Source organism: Apodemus sylvaticus, chromosome 2 (genome assembly GCF_947179515.1).
Source record: "Apodemus sylvaticus chromosome 2, mApoSyl1.1, whole genome shotgun sequence".
In the NCBI taxonomy this organism is placed as follows: Eukaryota; Metazoa; Chordata; class Mammalia; order Rodentia; family Muridae; genus Apodemus; species Apodemus sylvaticus.
The window spans coordinates 83,448,017-83,463,796 of NC_067473.1; the positions used below are offsets into that span (position 1 = coordinate 83,448,017).

At 36.1% G+C, this 15,780-nt stretch overlaps 1 protein-coding gene and 1 pseudogene across 1 annotated transcript; both read left to right on the forward strand.

Annotated features, from left to right (window-relative positions):
- The first annotated feature begins 2,517 nt into the window (after positions 1–2,517).
- LOC127679586 (uncharacterized) lies at positions 2,518–2,638 on the forward strand (annotated as a pseudogene).
- Positions 2,639–12,368: 9,730 nt separating this feature from the next.
- LOC127678673 (vomeronasal type-1 receptor 90-like) lies at positions 12,369–13,262 on the forward strand. The gene has a single exon (XM_052173808.1). The coding sequence runs from the start codon at positions 12,369–12,371 to the stop codon at positions 13,260–13,262; it is 894 nt and encodes a 297-aa protein (XP_052029768.1).
- Positions 13,263–15,780: the final 2,518 nt, after the last annotated feature.

The window sequence follows — 15,780 nt, forward strand, 5'->3', positions numbered from 1 at the left end:
TATTTTGACTACTTTCCCCATTTAACTTCCCTTTCCTGCATTATTGAAACAGCTGGTCTTTGGAGCACCATGTTGAAAAGGTCTGGGGATATTCTTTTATTTCAGATTTCAGTACAATTGTATTTTAGATGTTGTTTGCTGTTGGTTTTTTGCAAATACCTTTTATTAGGGTTGAAGCAGGTTCTCTCTTCCCCTATATTAACTAGGACTTTTATCATAAATTTGTATTATATTTTTCAAAGGCTTTTTCTGAATTCATTGAGTTGATCATGTGGCTTTTGTCTTTAAGACCTTTTCTGTGGTTTATTACATTTAATAAGTTGTATATGTTGAGCCATCCCTACATTTCAGGGAAAAGACAGAATGACCATGAGGTAGAACTTTCTTTTATTTTATTTTTATGTACGCATGTGTTCTGTTTGCAACCATTTAATTAATTAATTTATTTATTTATTCCATTTTCCTAGGGGATATCAGGCTATATTTTTCCTTTTTTGTTAAGACTTACTTTGTTTTGGTTTTAAAGTTACTAGCACTCAATAAATTCGTAGCTGAATGTCTACTAGACATTCAAAGGAAGTCTAGATCCCATCCTTCTCACACTATTTTTAAAAACACAAAGAAAATTAAGGAGCAATCTCAAATTAGTTCTACAAAGCCAGTGTAACTTCTGGGGGAATCAATATCCCAGACCTCAAGCAATACTACAGAGCAATAGTGTTAAAAACTGCATGGTATTGGTACAGTGACAGGCAAGTAGATCAATGGAATAGAATTGAAGACCCAGAAATCAACCAACACACCTATGGTCACTTGATCTTTGACAAAGGAGCAGAAAGCATCCAGTGGAAAATAGATAGCCTTTTCAACAAATGGTGCTGGTTCAATGGGAGGGCAGCATGCAGAAGAATGCGAATAGATCCATTCTTATCTCCTTGTACTAAGCTCAACTCCAAGTGGATCAAGGACCGCCACATAAAACCAGACACACTGAAACTACTTGAAAAGAAACTGGGGAAGACCCTTGAGGACATGGGCACAGGGGAAAATTTCCTTAACAGAATACGAATAGCTTATGCTCTAAGATCAAGAATTGACAAATGGGACTTCATAAAATTACAAAGTTTCTGTAAGGCCCTTTGTTCTTAATAGAACAATACAGCTTCCTGTTTTTCAAGTGGGAGCCAAGGATAGCCAGCACCTGGAGATAGTTTAGGATGGAACACTGAAGTCTGCTGTGCTGCCTGACCTATGAATTCCTAAAGTAGCAGGTGACCTGCCCAGCTGCCTGAGCAGTGGAGCCAATGAAAAGTCAGACCAATTCCTGGGAACTCACCCAGGAGTCTGGGAGGAGGGATTCGCCCAAACTATTAAATTGTTAGACCTCCATTAAACTTTGACCTCTATCGGCAGCTGTCGTCCTGGTTCTCGTTCTTTTCGCTCCCCCTCCCCCCGCCATCTATCTCCCAGCTTCTCTTCCAGGAACCCAGTTCACAATAGCTGCTGGCAGCTAAACCATTTTCCTGTTTAATGGAGTACATGTTTTTAAAATATCCTCTTACAATATTCTGAATTCCTTTTGTGTCTCTTATAATATTTTCCTATACATTCACTGTGACTTTGTTAAGTTGGATTCCATCTTTCTTTCTATCTATCTATCTAGCTATCTGTCTGTCTGTCTGTCTGTCTGTCATCTATCTATCTATATCTGGTTAGTTAAGCCAAATGTCTTCAATAATACTTGCTGATTTTTGTATTGTTTTCTTTGCTTTTGTTTTGTTGGTTTCTAATTTTATTGTTATTTCTTCCTATCAACTAGGTTGTATTTGGTTTATTCCAATATTTTGAGTTGTGTAATCATGTCATTTATCTGTGCTGTTTGCTTATATTTTTAATGTAGGCACTTAACACTATAAATTTTCCTCACAGGATTGCTTGCAATGTATCCCAGAGGTTTTGTCTTAGTATTTTCATTTTCGCTTAATTACAGGAGGTTTTTATTTCTCTATTGATTTCATTTGGCCATCATCATCATTCGATAATATGTTGTATAATCTCCAGAGTTAGTATACTTACTAGAGATTTGTTTGCTCTCAATTTTACATTTAATTGCCATATGGTAAAATTGGCTACAATGAGTGATTTCAAACTTTTATTTTTAATGATTTGCTTTTTGTTTCGGGATGCAGTCTAATATTAAAAAATGACTATTGCTGAGAGTAAAATTTGTGTTCTTTGCTGTTTGGTCAGAATATTTTATAAGCATCTGTGAAGTAAATTTGATGTATAAGTGTCATCTATTTATTTGATGTTTCTGTTTATTTTTCTCCAGATGATATATCTATTGGAGAAAGTTGAGTATTAAAGTCATTTAAAAATAATGGATTGATGTTAAACTATGTCTTTTAATCTGGAGTAGTGTTCATTTGTTTTCTGTGTGCTTGTATGTATGTATGTATGTATGTATGTGTGTATGTATGTATGTTTGTTCCTTTGTTTAATGAATTTGGGTCTCCACTTGCCCAATAGAGGCATTGCAGTTGTAGCTTCTATGTCACATGGGTGTCAGGATGTGTCAGAGAAGAGGCCATGTTTATGCTCAGTGTTCTCACATTTGAATGATTAGTAGCCAACCATTCCCTGAAAAGTACAGAGCCTGAAACCATCACCATTCTGGTATCTGCTCTGTGTGAGTGTGTGTGTGTGTGTGTGTGTGTGTGTGTGTGTGTGTGTGTGTGTTCTGAACAGGGAGGTACCCTGAGACAACAACTACTCTGACACCAGGCAGGCCTAGACTAACCAGAGATTAGCTAGAAGATCCCAGTCTGGGCCCACAGCCCCTGGGAAAGTGCGATGCCAACACAAATTGCCACATCACTGAGTCAGGACATGAATGATTCTGGGGCAATCATTAGACAGGTGCCATGGTGCCCAGAAAGGGAGCTAGCCTGAGATGAACACCAGTCTGGCACTGCCCAGACCTGGGGGAGGAGGGGAAGCATGCTCAAAATGACCCCTACCCAACACCATAATTCATTAGAGGGCTAACAGGACATAGGATTCCTAAGTTTACTCCTGAAATGACTCAGATACTTGGACCCCGGATACCACTAAAGAGAGTAAGTAAATGATGAACAAATAGAAAAGAAAGAGAAACAGAAGGATGTAAGAAAAATTAAGAAAGGCAGAATTCATTGTTAGCTTAAAAAAAAAAACAGCCTGATATAAGTAGCAGGTGATGCCACCTGGGACCATGATTGGGTCTTGACCTATGCTGACACTGGAGGGTAGGGGTGGTATCTAGGTCTGTGTCCCTGCAGTAGTGGTCTTTTACCACCAAGTACAGGACATTCTTGGTCTGGATTGCTACTAGGGACATGTTGATGTCTGAGGACTGTGAAGAACTGGGCCCACCCCTCACCTGAGCATCCTGGGAATGCTGTCCCTAGAAGCATGACAGCAAGTAAACTGACCCCACCCCTAGTTAGCTACAGTACTCCAGAGAGTTCCCTGCACATTTCAAGAGTTGCAGCTGAGCTGGCCCTAAGAATTCAATGTGGGAGAACTGACCTTATCACTCATATCCCTCTGGGAGCTTTGACGAGGGAGAGATACCTATCTTTCCCCTGTCCCCTTACCTCATATGGCAGGCAAGAGACCTGGCTCTGGAGTCATAAAAGCAGGAGAGCTGGACTTGTCCTTCACCAGCTGTAACACTCAGAATATCTGGCCCTGCTCCTCGCCTATGCAGCACAGTAGAGCTAACCTGGGATGTGGGAGTTACAACAGAGTTGTCCCTGAGGGCGTGAATGTGGGAGACCTGGCCCTGTTTCTTGTCTATTGTGTAAAGGTTTCTACAAAGAAACGATCTCCTCCTCTCCCTTTTGCCCTTACCACAAGAGGTGGGTCAAAATGTTGACTCTACCAGAGCTATTCCTACCCCTCCCATGCTGCACCACTTGGGAAGCAAGCCCTGTACCTCACCTGGACAGCAGGATATAGCTGGACCTTGTTGCAGGGGTTGAGGATGATCTGGTTACAAGGGAATCAAAGTGTGAGTAGGCAGTCTGACAAGCTCATATACCTCTCAGGCTCAGAGGCAGGCCTTTGAATTGGCCTGCCTCTACATCTACCCAATCAATGAACTACCACTGTGCACAAAGTGCAGGTTCTACAAAGCCAAAACTACAGGATCTCCATGACACAGAGCAACAACAGGATGTCTGAGAGGAGTCTCAATGAGGTTCCAGTACTCATAGAGTAACAGAGGCCAGAGGTCTCATACCACCAGAGAGCAACAAGTCATTGCAATGAAATTTTTAAGAAAGAAGTGTAGACAAAAATGAATACTGTGGGACAACTGTGACACACCACAGATTCCATAATGAGATTATTTTTCTTTGTTGGGTGGGAGTTTGCAATGGTAGAGGGCCAGTACAAAGGGAGAGGAATTGTGGTACATGATGGGAAATTCACAAATAAATATTTAACAGCTTTTTAAAGCCTTAGAAACAAAAATCAAAGAAATTAGGTATCCCTGAGTTTGGTGTATGTATGTTTAGGGTAGTAGTTTCTTCTAGGTCCACTGTTCCCTTGATTAGAATGAAGTGTCCCTCTTCATCTCATCTAATTAGTTTTAGGGCAAAGCCTATATTGCCAGATGTTTGGATAGTGATTCCTAATTTCTTTCTGGCTCCATTTGATTGGAGAACTTTTGTCCATTCTTTTACCCTTATGTAGTGTTTAAAACTATGGTGTGTTTCTTGTAGGCAGCAAGCAGATAGGCTTGCTTGATCCTTTCAGTCACTCTGTGATCTTTGAGTGGATTACTGAGGCCATTTATGCTTAAGCTATTATTGAAATATTTGTGTTGGTTCTGGTCACCATGTTGATTTTTGGAGTTCTGTTCTCCATGGTCCTTGTTTTAATAATTATAGTTTCATATTTTTTCCACAGTCTCACAGTTTTCATTATTCTTTTTTTCAGGCCAAAATAATGCTTCATGTATTTTGCTGAAGTATGGTTTCTTGAATTTAATTATTTTTTAGACTGTTAATGTAGAAAATTTTTCTTTCTCCCTCAGTCATGGCAGACATTTTTCTGGGTATATCATTTTAGATGGGATGTTTTTTAGGACTTGGGAAATATTGCTCCAGGCTCTTCTGGCTTTAAAGTTTTCTCTTGAAAAATCAGTTGTTCTTTTGGTGGATTTTCCCTCCATTTGTGATTTGCTGTTATTCTCTTGCAGTTTTTAATACACTTTTTTGTTCTGTATATTTAATTTAACTATGAGATACCATGGAAATTTTATTTTCCTCTCTTTCTCTCTCTCTCTCTCTCTGTGTGTGTGTGTGTGTGTGTGTGTGTGTGCGTGTGTGTGTGTGTGTGTGTGTGTATTCTGTTTATTTACTGTATTTCTCTGGGTTTGTCTTTCTTAATTAGGGGCAGTTTTCTTCTTTAACTTTTTGAGGATCTCATCCTTGCCATTTGAATTGGGATTCTTCTCCCTTACTTGTACCTATCATTTGAAGGCTTGGTATTTTGTATTTTTTTTTCCTTTGTCTTTTTTTTTGTCTTTTTGTTTTTGTTTTTTTTGTTTGTTTTGTGTGTGTATGCGTGTGTGTGTGTGTGTGTGTGTGTGTGTGTGTGTGTTTGTATGTGTGAGTCAGTGTGTGTGTTTTACAGCATCCCACATACATAATACTTTCTTGGCATGTACTCTACCAACTGACCTCTATCCCAGGCATTAAATCAAATTTCTGCTGATAATGCATTACCTCAACTTATGTGTGCTCTGTAAGAAAGATTACTTTTTCTGGGTGTGTTTGGAAGAGTTACCATTTTCTTAATTGTATCAAAAGAGCTGTTAATTTCTAGGTGAGATCCCAAAGCCACTGTCAAGTAAGTGTGAAGACCTCCATGAATGTTTTGAAAGAAGGAAAAATATTTTGGGGAAGCTAAAATGTTTTATTACTTCTTTTAAGTGGGATGTTAATATTGTTACTTTTGTTTTATTCACAAGGACTGGGGTCATTTAAGCCATGCATGGCCTGGAGAGAATAGCTCACATGGGAAACCCAGAGCTCAGCTGTTCCTACTCTACTATTCTCCTGAAATTAGGGAAGTTCACTTTTCCATTTGATGGTGCTGCTTTGTACAACTTCAAGATCAAAACTGACTTTTACAGATGACATGATAATTATCCATCTAGAGGGAGATGAACTGATGACATTTTTTCCTTATAACTACTTCTCAGGGCCTCACTCTAGAAGGATGATTAACATCAAAGGCCCAGCTGGGTGAGTGTTTCTTTTATTCTTCATTATAGTGAGAACTATGAATAGGTGTTAGAATGAAGCAGGGTTTTCTATAATAAGTTCTTAGAGTATTCTCTGCTTAGAATTTTACTTTTAAGCCATAAGCAAACACAACAAATGCTGCAGACTTGGAAATATCAGTGAAAGGATTTATAAAAGCACATGGATTTCTCTTAATGTGAAAATATAATATCTCAGGAACATATATATATATATGTATATATATATATATATATATATATATATATATATATATATATATATATATATATACATATCAGTAGAAGGGGGACATTGGGAAGAGGACAGGGGCCTGCAGAAGGTTGAATAGAGTCATGAAAGGCTCACAGGATGAAGATTATCAGTGGGTATTATATATCAAATAAAAATGTCATGAAACCCATCATTTATTACAATGGGTATACACTGACACTTATGTAAAAAGTAACCCCAAGTAAACTATTTTAACCAGTATATCTGACTATAGATAATCATGAGGGTGTACTCTAATAATTGTAATAGCAATGTTGTTAATTTTCCATCACTGTCATAAAACACTTGAAATAGAGAATGAAAAACAGAGAGCACACACTTATTGCATTGCAGGACTACATTTAAAATGTTAAGATACATTTAAATAATATTTAGCATTTTCTCATTTTAATACTTTTCTCAAGTTAGCAGACTATATCCATTGTTTACATGAAACTTAAGCTAGAAATATCCAACAAATATAACTTATTTAATGTTTATGAATAATATACCCCCCAAAAAATGCCAAGTAAATTTAAGTTTAGCTGCTGACTATCACAAATCAATCTTTATTTTGCAAGAATAGCATTTACTAATGTACTAAAGAGAATCAAATGCAGGGACACATGCCAATCATCCTAGCACTTTCAAGGCTAAAGCAGGAGCATTATGTGTTTGATTAAAGTCAGCCTGAACTACAGGGTGAAACTCCCTCCCTCCCCCCTCTCTCTTACTTTCTCTCTCTCCCTCTCTTGCTCTCTTTCTTCATCTCCTTATCTCTCTCTTTCACCCGCTTCTCCCTCTGACACACACACACACACACACACTGATATAATATAGAAAAAATGAATTCAAGTGGAAATGGATAGTATAGAATTATGAAATTATTGTTTAGAAATGCAGCAAAATGATGCCAGTTAATGTCATTGTCACTGGCCACAGATTAGCCAAACCACAAAAACCACATGATATAAACATTAGTTTATGTTTGCAACTATTACAGAATTTTCATTTTGTGTAACTCACTGGTACACTCAGCAGAGAGTACAGATCTCATTAAGTCAACCAAAAAACAGAGGACACTTTCTCCATTTTCCTTAAACTCCATTTCATTTTCACAAACATAAAATGATAAAACCCTCAGTTTTTCACTCAGGTGATATAGTTATTCATGATCACAGTCCTAACATACACTATGCTACTGATCTATTCTCAGACCCAGTAGTCCAATAATTTCACACACACACACACACACACACACACACACACACACACACACACACACACATTTTCAGTTAACATTTTCATATCTTTTCCAAACTCATGCCATGCAACTCATGATGAAGCTCTGGGTGTAACTACTTCACAGTCTCACAGTGACACTTGCTGTCACTGCTTCATCTCAGGGAACTGGCTCATAAGTGTGAGATTGTAATATTCTAGTCAGTGTCTGTATGCTTCCAGTTAGATCAGTTTCCAAAGGACAGTTGAAAAAAAAGATACCTCTGATCTAAAATATTTGCATATTCATATATATCCATTGTATTATTAAATCTTCACAAAGCAGAATACAGAAACAATCATAAAACAAGACTTGTAAAGTCAAATATTACAGCAATGAAAAATTAAACCTATTTTTCTCAGAATGCAGATGTGGATGAAGCAGCTCTTGGTTAACTTTGCTGCAGCTCTCTTCAGACATCTGCCTCCAGACTGCTTACTGTTTTGCTCTGAGTAAGTTTCATAGTTATGGCTTCTCTACTACTATGAATGCTTATGGATATACTTTGAGGTTTAGTACATACAAATAAATTTTACAACTAAAAGTATTGTGAAATCCAGAAGCACAACAATGACTGACATTTACAGTGTCTGCTCTGAATGTGTGCCTGTGTTTTCACTTCAACCTGAACAGCCCTAACCTGCACACTGCTATAGACTGTGAGGTATGTATACAATGCATAGTCAGTGTGTCATAAAGGATCCAATTCTCCCTGGAACTATACAACTTTGTAGGCTTTATCTCTGATATTTTCTTCTATTTTATGACTTTTTATATACATTATTATAAGCCTTTTTATTGTTTTGTTGTGGAACTTCCAGAGTTATCAAATACCAATCTTAAGTACTTAACTACATTAAATTAGCTAAGTTAAATACTTAACCTTTAAATCAAAATAAATGGTTCAGTTTAATATGTAAACCAATAACTATCATTTGGGAGGAAGAAACATACAGAACATAAATTTGATAACATCTTGGACTATATAGCAAGTTCAATTCTGCATCAGCTATATAGTGAGTTCTTGTCTTAAAATCAGAAGCAAAACACAAACAAGCCATAAAACGTCAGAGCTTGAGGGCATGTGTGTCATAGTTTTAGAGTGCTTTATTAGAATGTACAAAATATTTAGATTGACTCCAACATTGCACTTTTTTTTTTCAAATAAAACAAATGACTTCTCAGAGCATGTATACATTAACAGTTCAGTTTGTAGCCATGGTAGATCTCGTCTTTTCTGATCCAGTCTCAGCTTCAGTGAGCCCCCAGAGAAAGATTCTACTTGATGAATCATAATTTGTGTCATTTTCTGTATGTGATAAACATTTACATAGCCATGAATATGATATAGAGTAGGGCATTGCATAACCTTCAGATAAGAAAAAAACATTTTAGATTACAATCTTTTACCTTATATTATCATCTTTTTATATGACTCATAATACTATATTCATAAGTTGAAGATATATAAGTAATAATAAATAATTCTACAAATATTTGCAATTTTAAAATTAGAATTGTGCTATAGCTATAATGCGTTCAATTCACAGACTAAGGCTTGAATTAAGTATTATCTTAGAGCATTTATTTATTTATTTATTTAATACTTGTTTTATTTATAAAAAGAGAGTTTTGCCTGCATGTATGTCGGTGTGTCACTTGAAGACATGGGTTAGATAGGGTAATGTATCCCCTGGAACCAGATTTATACATGGTTATGAACCACTATGTCATTGCTGGCAATCTAACTCCTGTCATTTGCAAGAGTAAAAAATGTTCTTAACCACTGAACCATCTCACTAGTTTTCATACTGGAACTCTTAAAAGACACAACAGCACTATATAGTTACTAGAAATATATGTTACTGAGAGAAGCAAATGTTTGACTCTGGCACTTGGGATTAATCCATTCCTTTACTAGTTAAGATTTTAGAAGCAAAAATTATGTGAGCATAAAATATGTGAGTCATGGTATCATATACATAGAAATGTTATAGGATGGTCTCACCCACTAAATTTCTGCCTGGTTTCCACACATACATGCATGCACCTATATATGTGAAATATAAAAGTGAACTTGAATATATAGTTTGGCACCCTTTTTAACAAAAGTCAGTATAGTCATTCTGTATTTCTCTATCTTAAAGCTGACTTTAAAGTACTAAATTAAATTAATTCAATATTAAATTGAGCTTGGTAACCAAGACAAATAACTAATATAAATATCAAAGTTATTGATGATGAATAATAACACTGGGGACCTTGATTTTCTCTGCATGGGAAGAAATCTCTTTAAAACAGAAATTTCAAAACAAAATCACTCTATGGCCATCTTCAGTGAGTTCATGATTGTCATAATGTTGAAAATTTATGTGTTGGCCTTAGAGTCACATATTCTTTTATATTGGAGAGCTCTACATCTTCAAATGTAATTATATAGTCTGTAGAAACTACAGAAACTAGGAAAATAAAACAAGACCTTTGCCAGGATAGGGATGGGGATGAAGGCAATAGAGAGAATAGCAGAATACAAGTGATCTCATAAGGGAAATGGGAAAGCAGCAGGTGGGGAGTACTTAGGAAAATTGAGGGAAAAGAAAGAGGAAAAAAGGGAAATGGTATGATACAAGTGATCTCATAACCTAACAATCTTCATGTCATTATTCAGAGCAAGAGCAGGATAGAAAAATGAACTTTTACAATTGACAACTGACTTTTCGATGGTTTTTACTTCAATATATGAGTGCAGAAATATCTAAGGATTTGGTCAAACGATGCTATCCTTTAAAAGTAACCTTTTCAGACACAACATATACTCAATAGTACAAGATAGTATTATGGACATAAGTGGAACAGACGAAAAAGGAACCAATGATGCTGCAAGTCCAAGGTGTAAGCATCTTTGAAGAAGTGCCTCGGGTGCAAATTTAGTAAAGTGCCAAATGTAAAGCACTACCAAGTACCCAGTGTGGTGGATTCTGCCATTTATGTTTAAGTTTTAATGACTTTAGTGCATGGGTAGTTCACCTGTATGTTTGTCTCTGCATCACAATCTCTACAGAATAGAGAATGGGATTTTCAGGAATGGGAGTTGTAAGCAGCCACGTGGATACTAGGAATGCAACACAGGTTCTCTGGAAGAGGAGTCAGTATTCTTACCTGGTGAACTATCTCACAGGTCTTATATTTTTGCTTTTAAGCTCAGCATTGAGAAGGCAAATGCAAAAGAATCTTTGTGTTCTAGAACAACATGATCTGTATAGCAAGTCTCAGGCCAGGGAGCTATATATAGATAATTAAATCTTATATCCAAAAATAAACAAAACAAAACAAAACACACAAAAAAAACCTACCACCTTCTGATGATATTAAAAAAATATTTATTCATAACATAAAAAAAGGAAAATGGAAAAGATAAACTTCTTAGGAAAGTAAATCCAAACAAAGCTGGGAGGAGAATAAAGGAGAGTAGCAGAATACAATTGATCTCATAAGGAAATTTTTAAAAATGGGTGCGTTTTTAAGTAAGGGTGAATGAGATAAATACAGAATGTGTAGGGGGTAGGTAAATTAACAACATGGATGGCTGGAAAAGCCATAGGGATTATACTGTTGATGACTTACTTCCTTCCCCCACAAAAAGCAAAGAAAAATAGTGTTTGTTGTGATGCCTATGAACTAGTTCTTTAAACCTGGAGTGGAGTTTACAAAGGGTTTAAATTGGATGGGAACTGAACTGGAAGACTATTTACTATCATAATTAACTGTTATACAATGAATAGAGTGTGAAGAGTGCACTAATGATCTCCAACTGTATCTATGTATGTATGAATTCCAGATTCTGGGAATGTAAGATTTCTTGGAAAATGAAAGATAAAAACAGATGGAATGCAAAAGACATTTTGCTGATAAAAATAGGGATATCATTAATTAAAACTGTGATTCTATTATAATTATGAGTTAAAACATGAATAGTTGCAAAAGAGAGCACAGTAAAATCATGTACTGAGGTCTGTTTTTTTTTTTTTCCATTGTGATTCTTTTTCCCAGAATGACATTATTTTTCTTGAGTTGTACAAATGTGATCAAAATTCTGTGCCCATTACTACTACTGTTTTAGGTGATAATTACAAAGTGAGACAATTTAAGTCAATAGGAATGAATTTCTAAGACATGAGACTCAGGGGAAATACAAACACACAAAGTGCATCTTCTGGATAGATGTCACTGTGAATGCATGCATTTTCTATAATATGGGATATATATAGGAGATCAGTGTAAAACATAGATATTTAGGGTATGATATACAATCTGGGACATTAAAATTATAGACACAGGCTATCAATAATGAGTAGATGAAACACAATACAGATAAATACAGAGATAGAAATACATACACTATGGATCTGAATCATAAATTTGATGTATACTCTATTTTAATTTTTTCTAGATATGTGAAATGTTTCCTCTCTGCTTTTTCCCCCTCTCAGACTTTTTGATGAATAGTCTTTTCACTTATGTCCTCATCAAACACTGTCCTTTATTTCCAAGGTGGACTTGGAGTCCTAGCCAATATGCTTCTACTTTTTTTATATACTTTTATAATCCTAGGTCACAGACCTAAGCCCATGGACCTGATCTCCTGCCAACTGACCTTCATCCACATGATGATGATCCTCACTGGAGGGGACACTTTGATTGAAGACATATTAGAGTCATTAAAATTTGGGGCTGACTTCAAATGTAAGACAACTTTTTACATAAACAGAGTTATGAGAGGCCTCTCTATCTGCATCACCTGCCTTCTGAGTGTGTTCCAGGCTATCATGATCAGTCCCAGTACCTCTTCATTGGCAAAATTTAAACATAAACTTAAAACATACATCATTTATGTCTTTTTCTGTCTTTGGTCCTTCAATTTGTTATTCAGTAGTAGATGGTTCTTTTATGTTGCTGGTTTTACCAATGTGAGTGAGATCAACCAGATAAAAGTCTCAAAATCCTGCTTACTCGTCCCTGTAAACCACATCATCAGGGGATTGATGTTAACAGTGACGATGTCCAGAGATGTATTTCTTGTAGGAGTCATGCTGACTGCAAGCACACACATAGTGTTTATCTTGTTCAGACATCAGAGGCAATGCAAGCATCTTCATAGTGTCAGCCACTTGAGAGCATCCCCTGAAAAAAGGGCCACCCAGACAATCTTGCTGCTGGTGGTTTTCTTTGTGGTCATGTACTGGGTGGACTTCATCATCTCATTCACTTTAATCCTGTTGTGGAGGTACAACTCAGTCATAGTGACTGTTCAGAAGTTTGTGGTAAATGCCTATCCAACAATTACTCCTTTGGTACAAATCAGTTCTGATAAGAGAATAATCAATTTGCTGAAAAATTTGAGGTCAAAATAAAACAGATATTTTTAAAGAAGGTAAGTTTTCACTTCTTTAATAAAATACATTTATTTCTTTTATTTATAAGTATAAAAGTTGTACCACCATGTATGCATGTGTGTATTCCTGGTGCCCACAGAGAAAAGAACATGGGATCCTCTGGAACTGGAGTTAAAGAGGTTTGAATGCTGATGCAACCCCTAACATTTTTTTGCTAAAAAATATTCTTCTTAAAATTTAATGGTTCAAGTAACAAATCAAGATTCTTCATACAATTTAAATAAAATTTGAAATATCACACATATATATTCTATGACATTTCTGCTGCCAAGAAGTATAGAGTTCTTTAAGTTTATCAAACACCATAAATTGATATTTCCACATGAAATCTTTTACTTTCTCATTTTTGCTTTATACCATAAATGTTTTCTTGATGCTAAAGTAACTTGAAGATGCTCCTTGGTGATACGATATAATCAGAATATATTCTCTCCCCAGTCCCTCCCAGTTCCTTCCCACCTCCCCTCTTATCTGGATCTAGAGCCTTTTTGTCTCTCATAGAGAACAAACAGGTATCTAAGTAATAATAATTAAATAAACAAGAATAAGAAAGCAAAATCAAACAAATCAGAATAGGAAAAAAATAAAAGAGAAAGGTGGACAACAAGGAAAAAATCCACAAAAAAACACAGACATGGATCTGCATATGTTCACACACAAAGAAATCTCAGAAAATCACCAATCTAAATGTCACAATTATGCATACAGAAAGTACTTATAGGTTCTCTAGGGTCTAGCTTCTTGAGTTCTTTGTATATATTGGATATTAGCCCTCTGTCGGATTTAGGGTTGGTGAAGATCTTTTCCCAATTTGTTGCTTGCTGTTTTGTCTTATGGCAATGTCTTACAGAAACTTTTTTTGCCTTACAGAAACTTTGTAATTTTATGAGGTCCCATTTGTCAATTCTTGATCTTAGAACATAAGCTATTGGTGTTCTGTTCAGGAAATTTTCCCCTGTGCCCATGTCCTCAAGGGTCTTCCCCAGTTTCTTTTCTATTAGTTTCAATGTGTCTGGTTTTATGTGGAGGTCCTTGATTCACTTGGAGTTGAGCTTAGTACAGGAGATAAGAATGGGTCAATTCACATTCTCCAGCATGCTGACCTCCAACTGAACCAGCACCATTTGTTGAAAAGGCTATCTTTTTTCCACTGGATATTTTCAGCTCCTTTGTTGAAGATCAAGTGACCATAAGTGTGTGGGTTCATTTCTGGTTCTTCAATCCTATTCCCTTGGTCCACTTGCCTGTCACTGTAACAATACCATGCAGTTTTTAACACTATTGCTCTGTGGTATTGCTTGAGGTCTGAGATACTGATTCCCCCAGAAGTTCTTTTACTGTTGAGAATAGTTTTCTCTATCCTGGGTTTTTTGTTATTCCAGATAAATTTGAGAATTGCTCCTTATAACTCTATGAAGAACTGAGTTGGGATTTTGATGGGGATTGCATTGAATCTGTAGATTGCTTTTGGCAAGATGTACATTTTAACTATGTTAATCCTGCCAATCCAAGAGCAAGGAAGATTTTTCCATCTTCTGGGGTCTTCTTAGATTTCTTTCTTCAAAGACTTAAAGTTCCTGTCATACAGATCTTTCACCTGTTTGGTTGCAGTCAAATCAAGATACTTTATATTGTCTGTGGCTATTGTGAAGGGTGTCGTTTCCCAAATTTCTTTCTCAGTCTGCTTATCCTTTGAGTATAGGAAGGCTACTGATTTGCTTGAGTTAATTTTATAACCAGCTACCTTGCTGAAGTTGTTTATCAGCTGTAGGAGTTCTCTGGTGGAGTTTTTTGGGGTCACTTAAGAATATTATCATATCATCTGCAAATATGATATGACAGTTTGACTTCTTCCTTTCTAATTTGTATGCCTTTGACCTGCTTTTGTTGTCTAATTGCTCTAGCTAGAACTTCAAGTTCTATATTGAATAAATATGGAGAGAGAGGGCAGCCTTGTCTAATCCCAGATTTTAGTGGGATTGAATCAAGTTTCTCTCCATTTAGTTTGATGTTGGCTACTGGTTTGCTGTATATTGCTTTTATTATGTTTAGGTATGGTCCTTGAATTCCTGTTCTTTCTAAGACCTTTAACATGAAAGGATGCTGAATTTTGTCAAATGCTTTTTCAGCATCTAATGAAATGACCATGTGGTTTTTTTTTCTTTGAGTTTGTTTCGATTTCCATATATTGAACCATCCCTGCATCCCTGGGATGAAGTTTACTTGGTCATGGAGAATGATTGTTTTGATGTGTTCTTGGCAATCACCACTTCTATTTCTTTAGGGATTATACATCTGTTTAGATGGTCTATTTGATCCTAAATAAATTTTGGTAATTGGTATCTGTCTAGGACATTGTCCATTTCCTCCAGATTTTCCAGTTTTGTTGAGCATAAGCTTTTGTAGTAGGATATGATAATTTTTTGGATATCCTCAGTTTCTGCTGTTATATCACCCTTTTCATTTCTGATTTTGT

Bases quoted from the DNA above. Each gene is read 5' to 3' on its own strand.
- LOC127678673 (XM_052173808.1), top strand. From the start codon at position 12,369: ATGTCCTCATCAAACACTGTCCTTTATTTCCAAGGTGGACTTGGAGTC.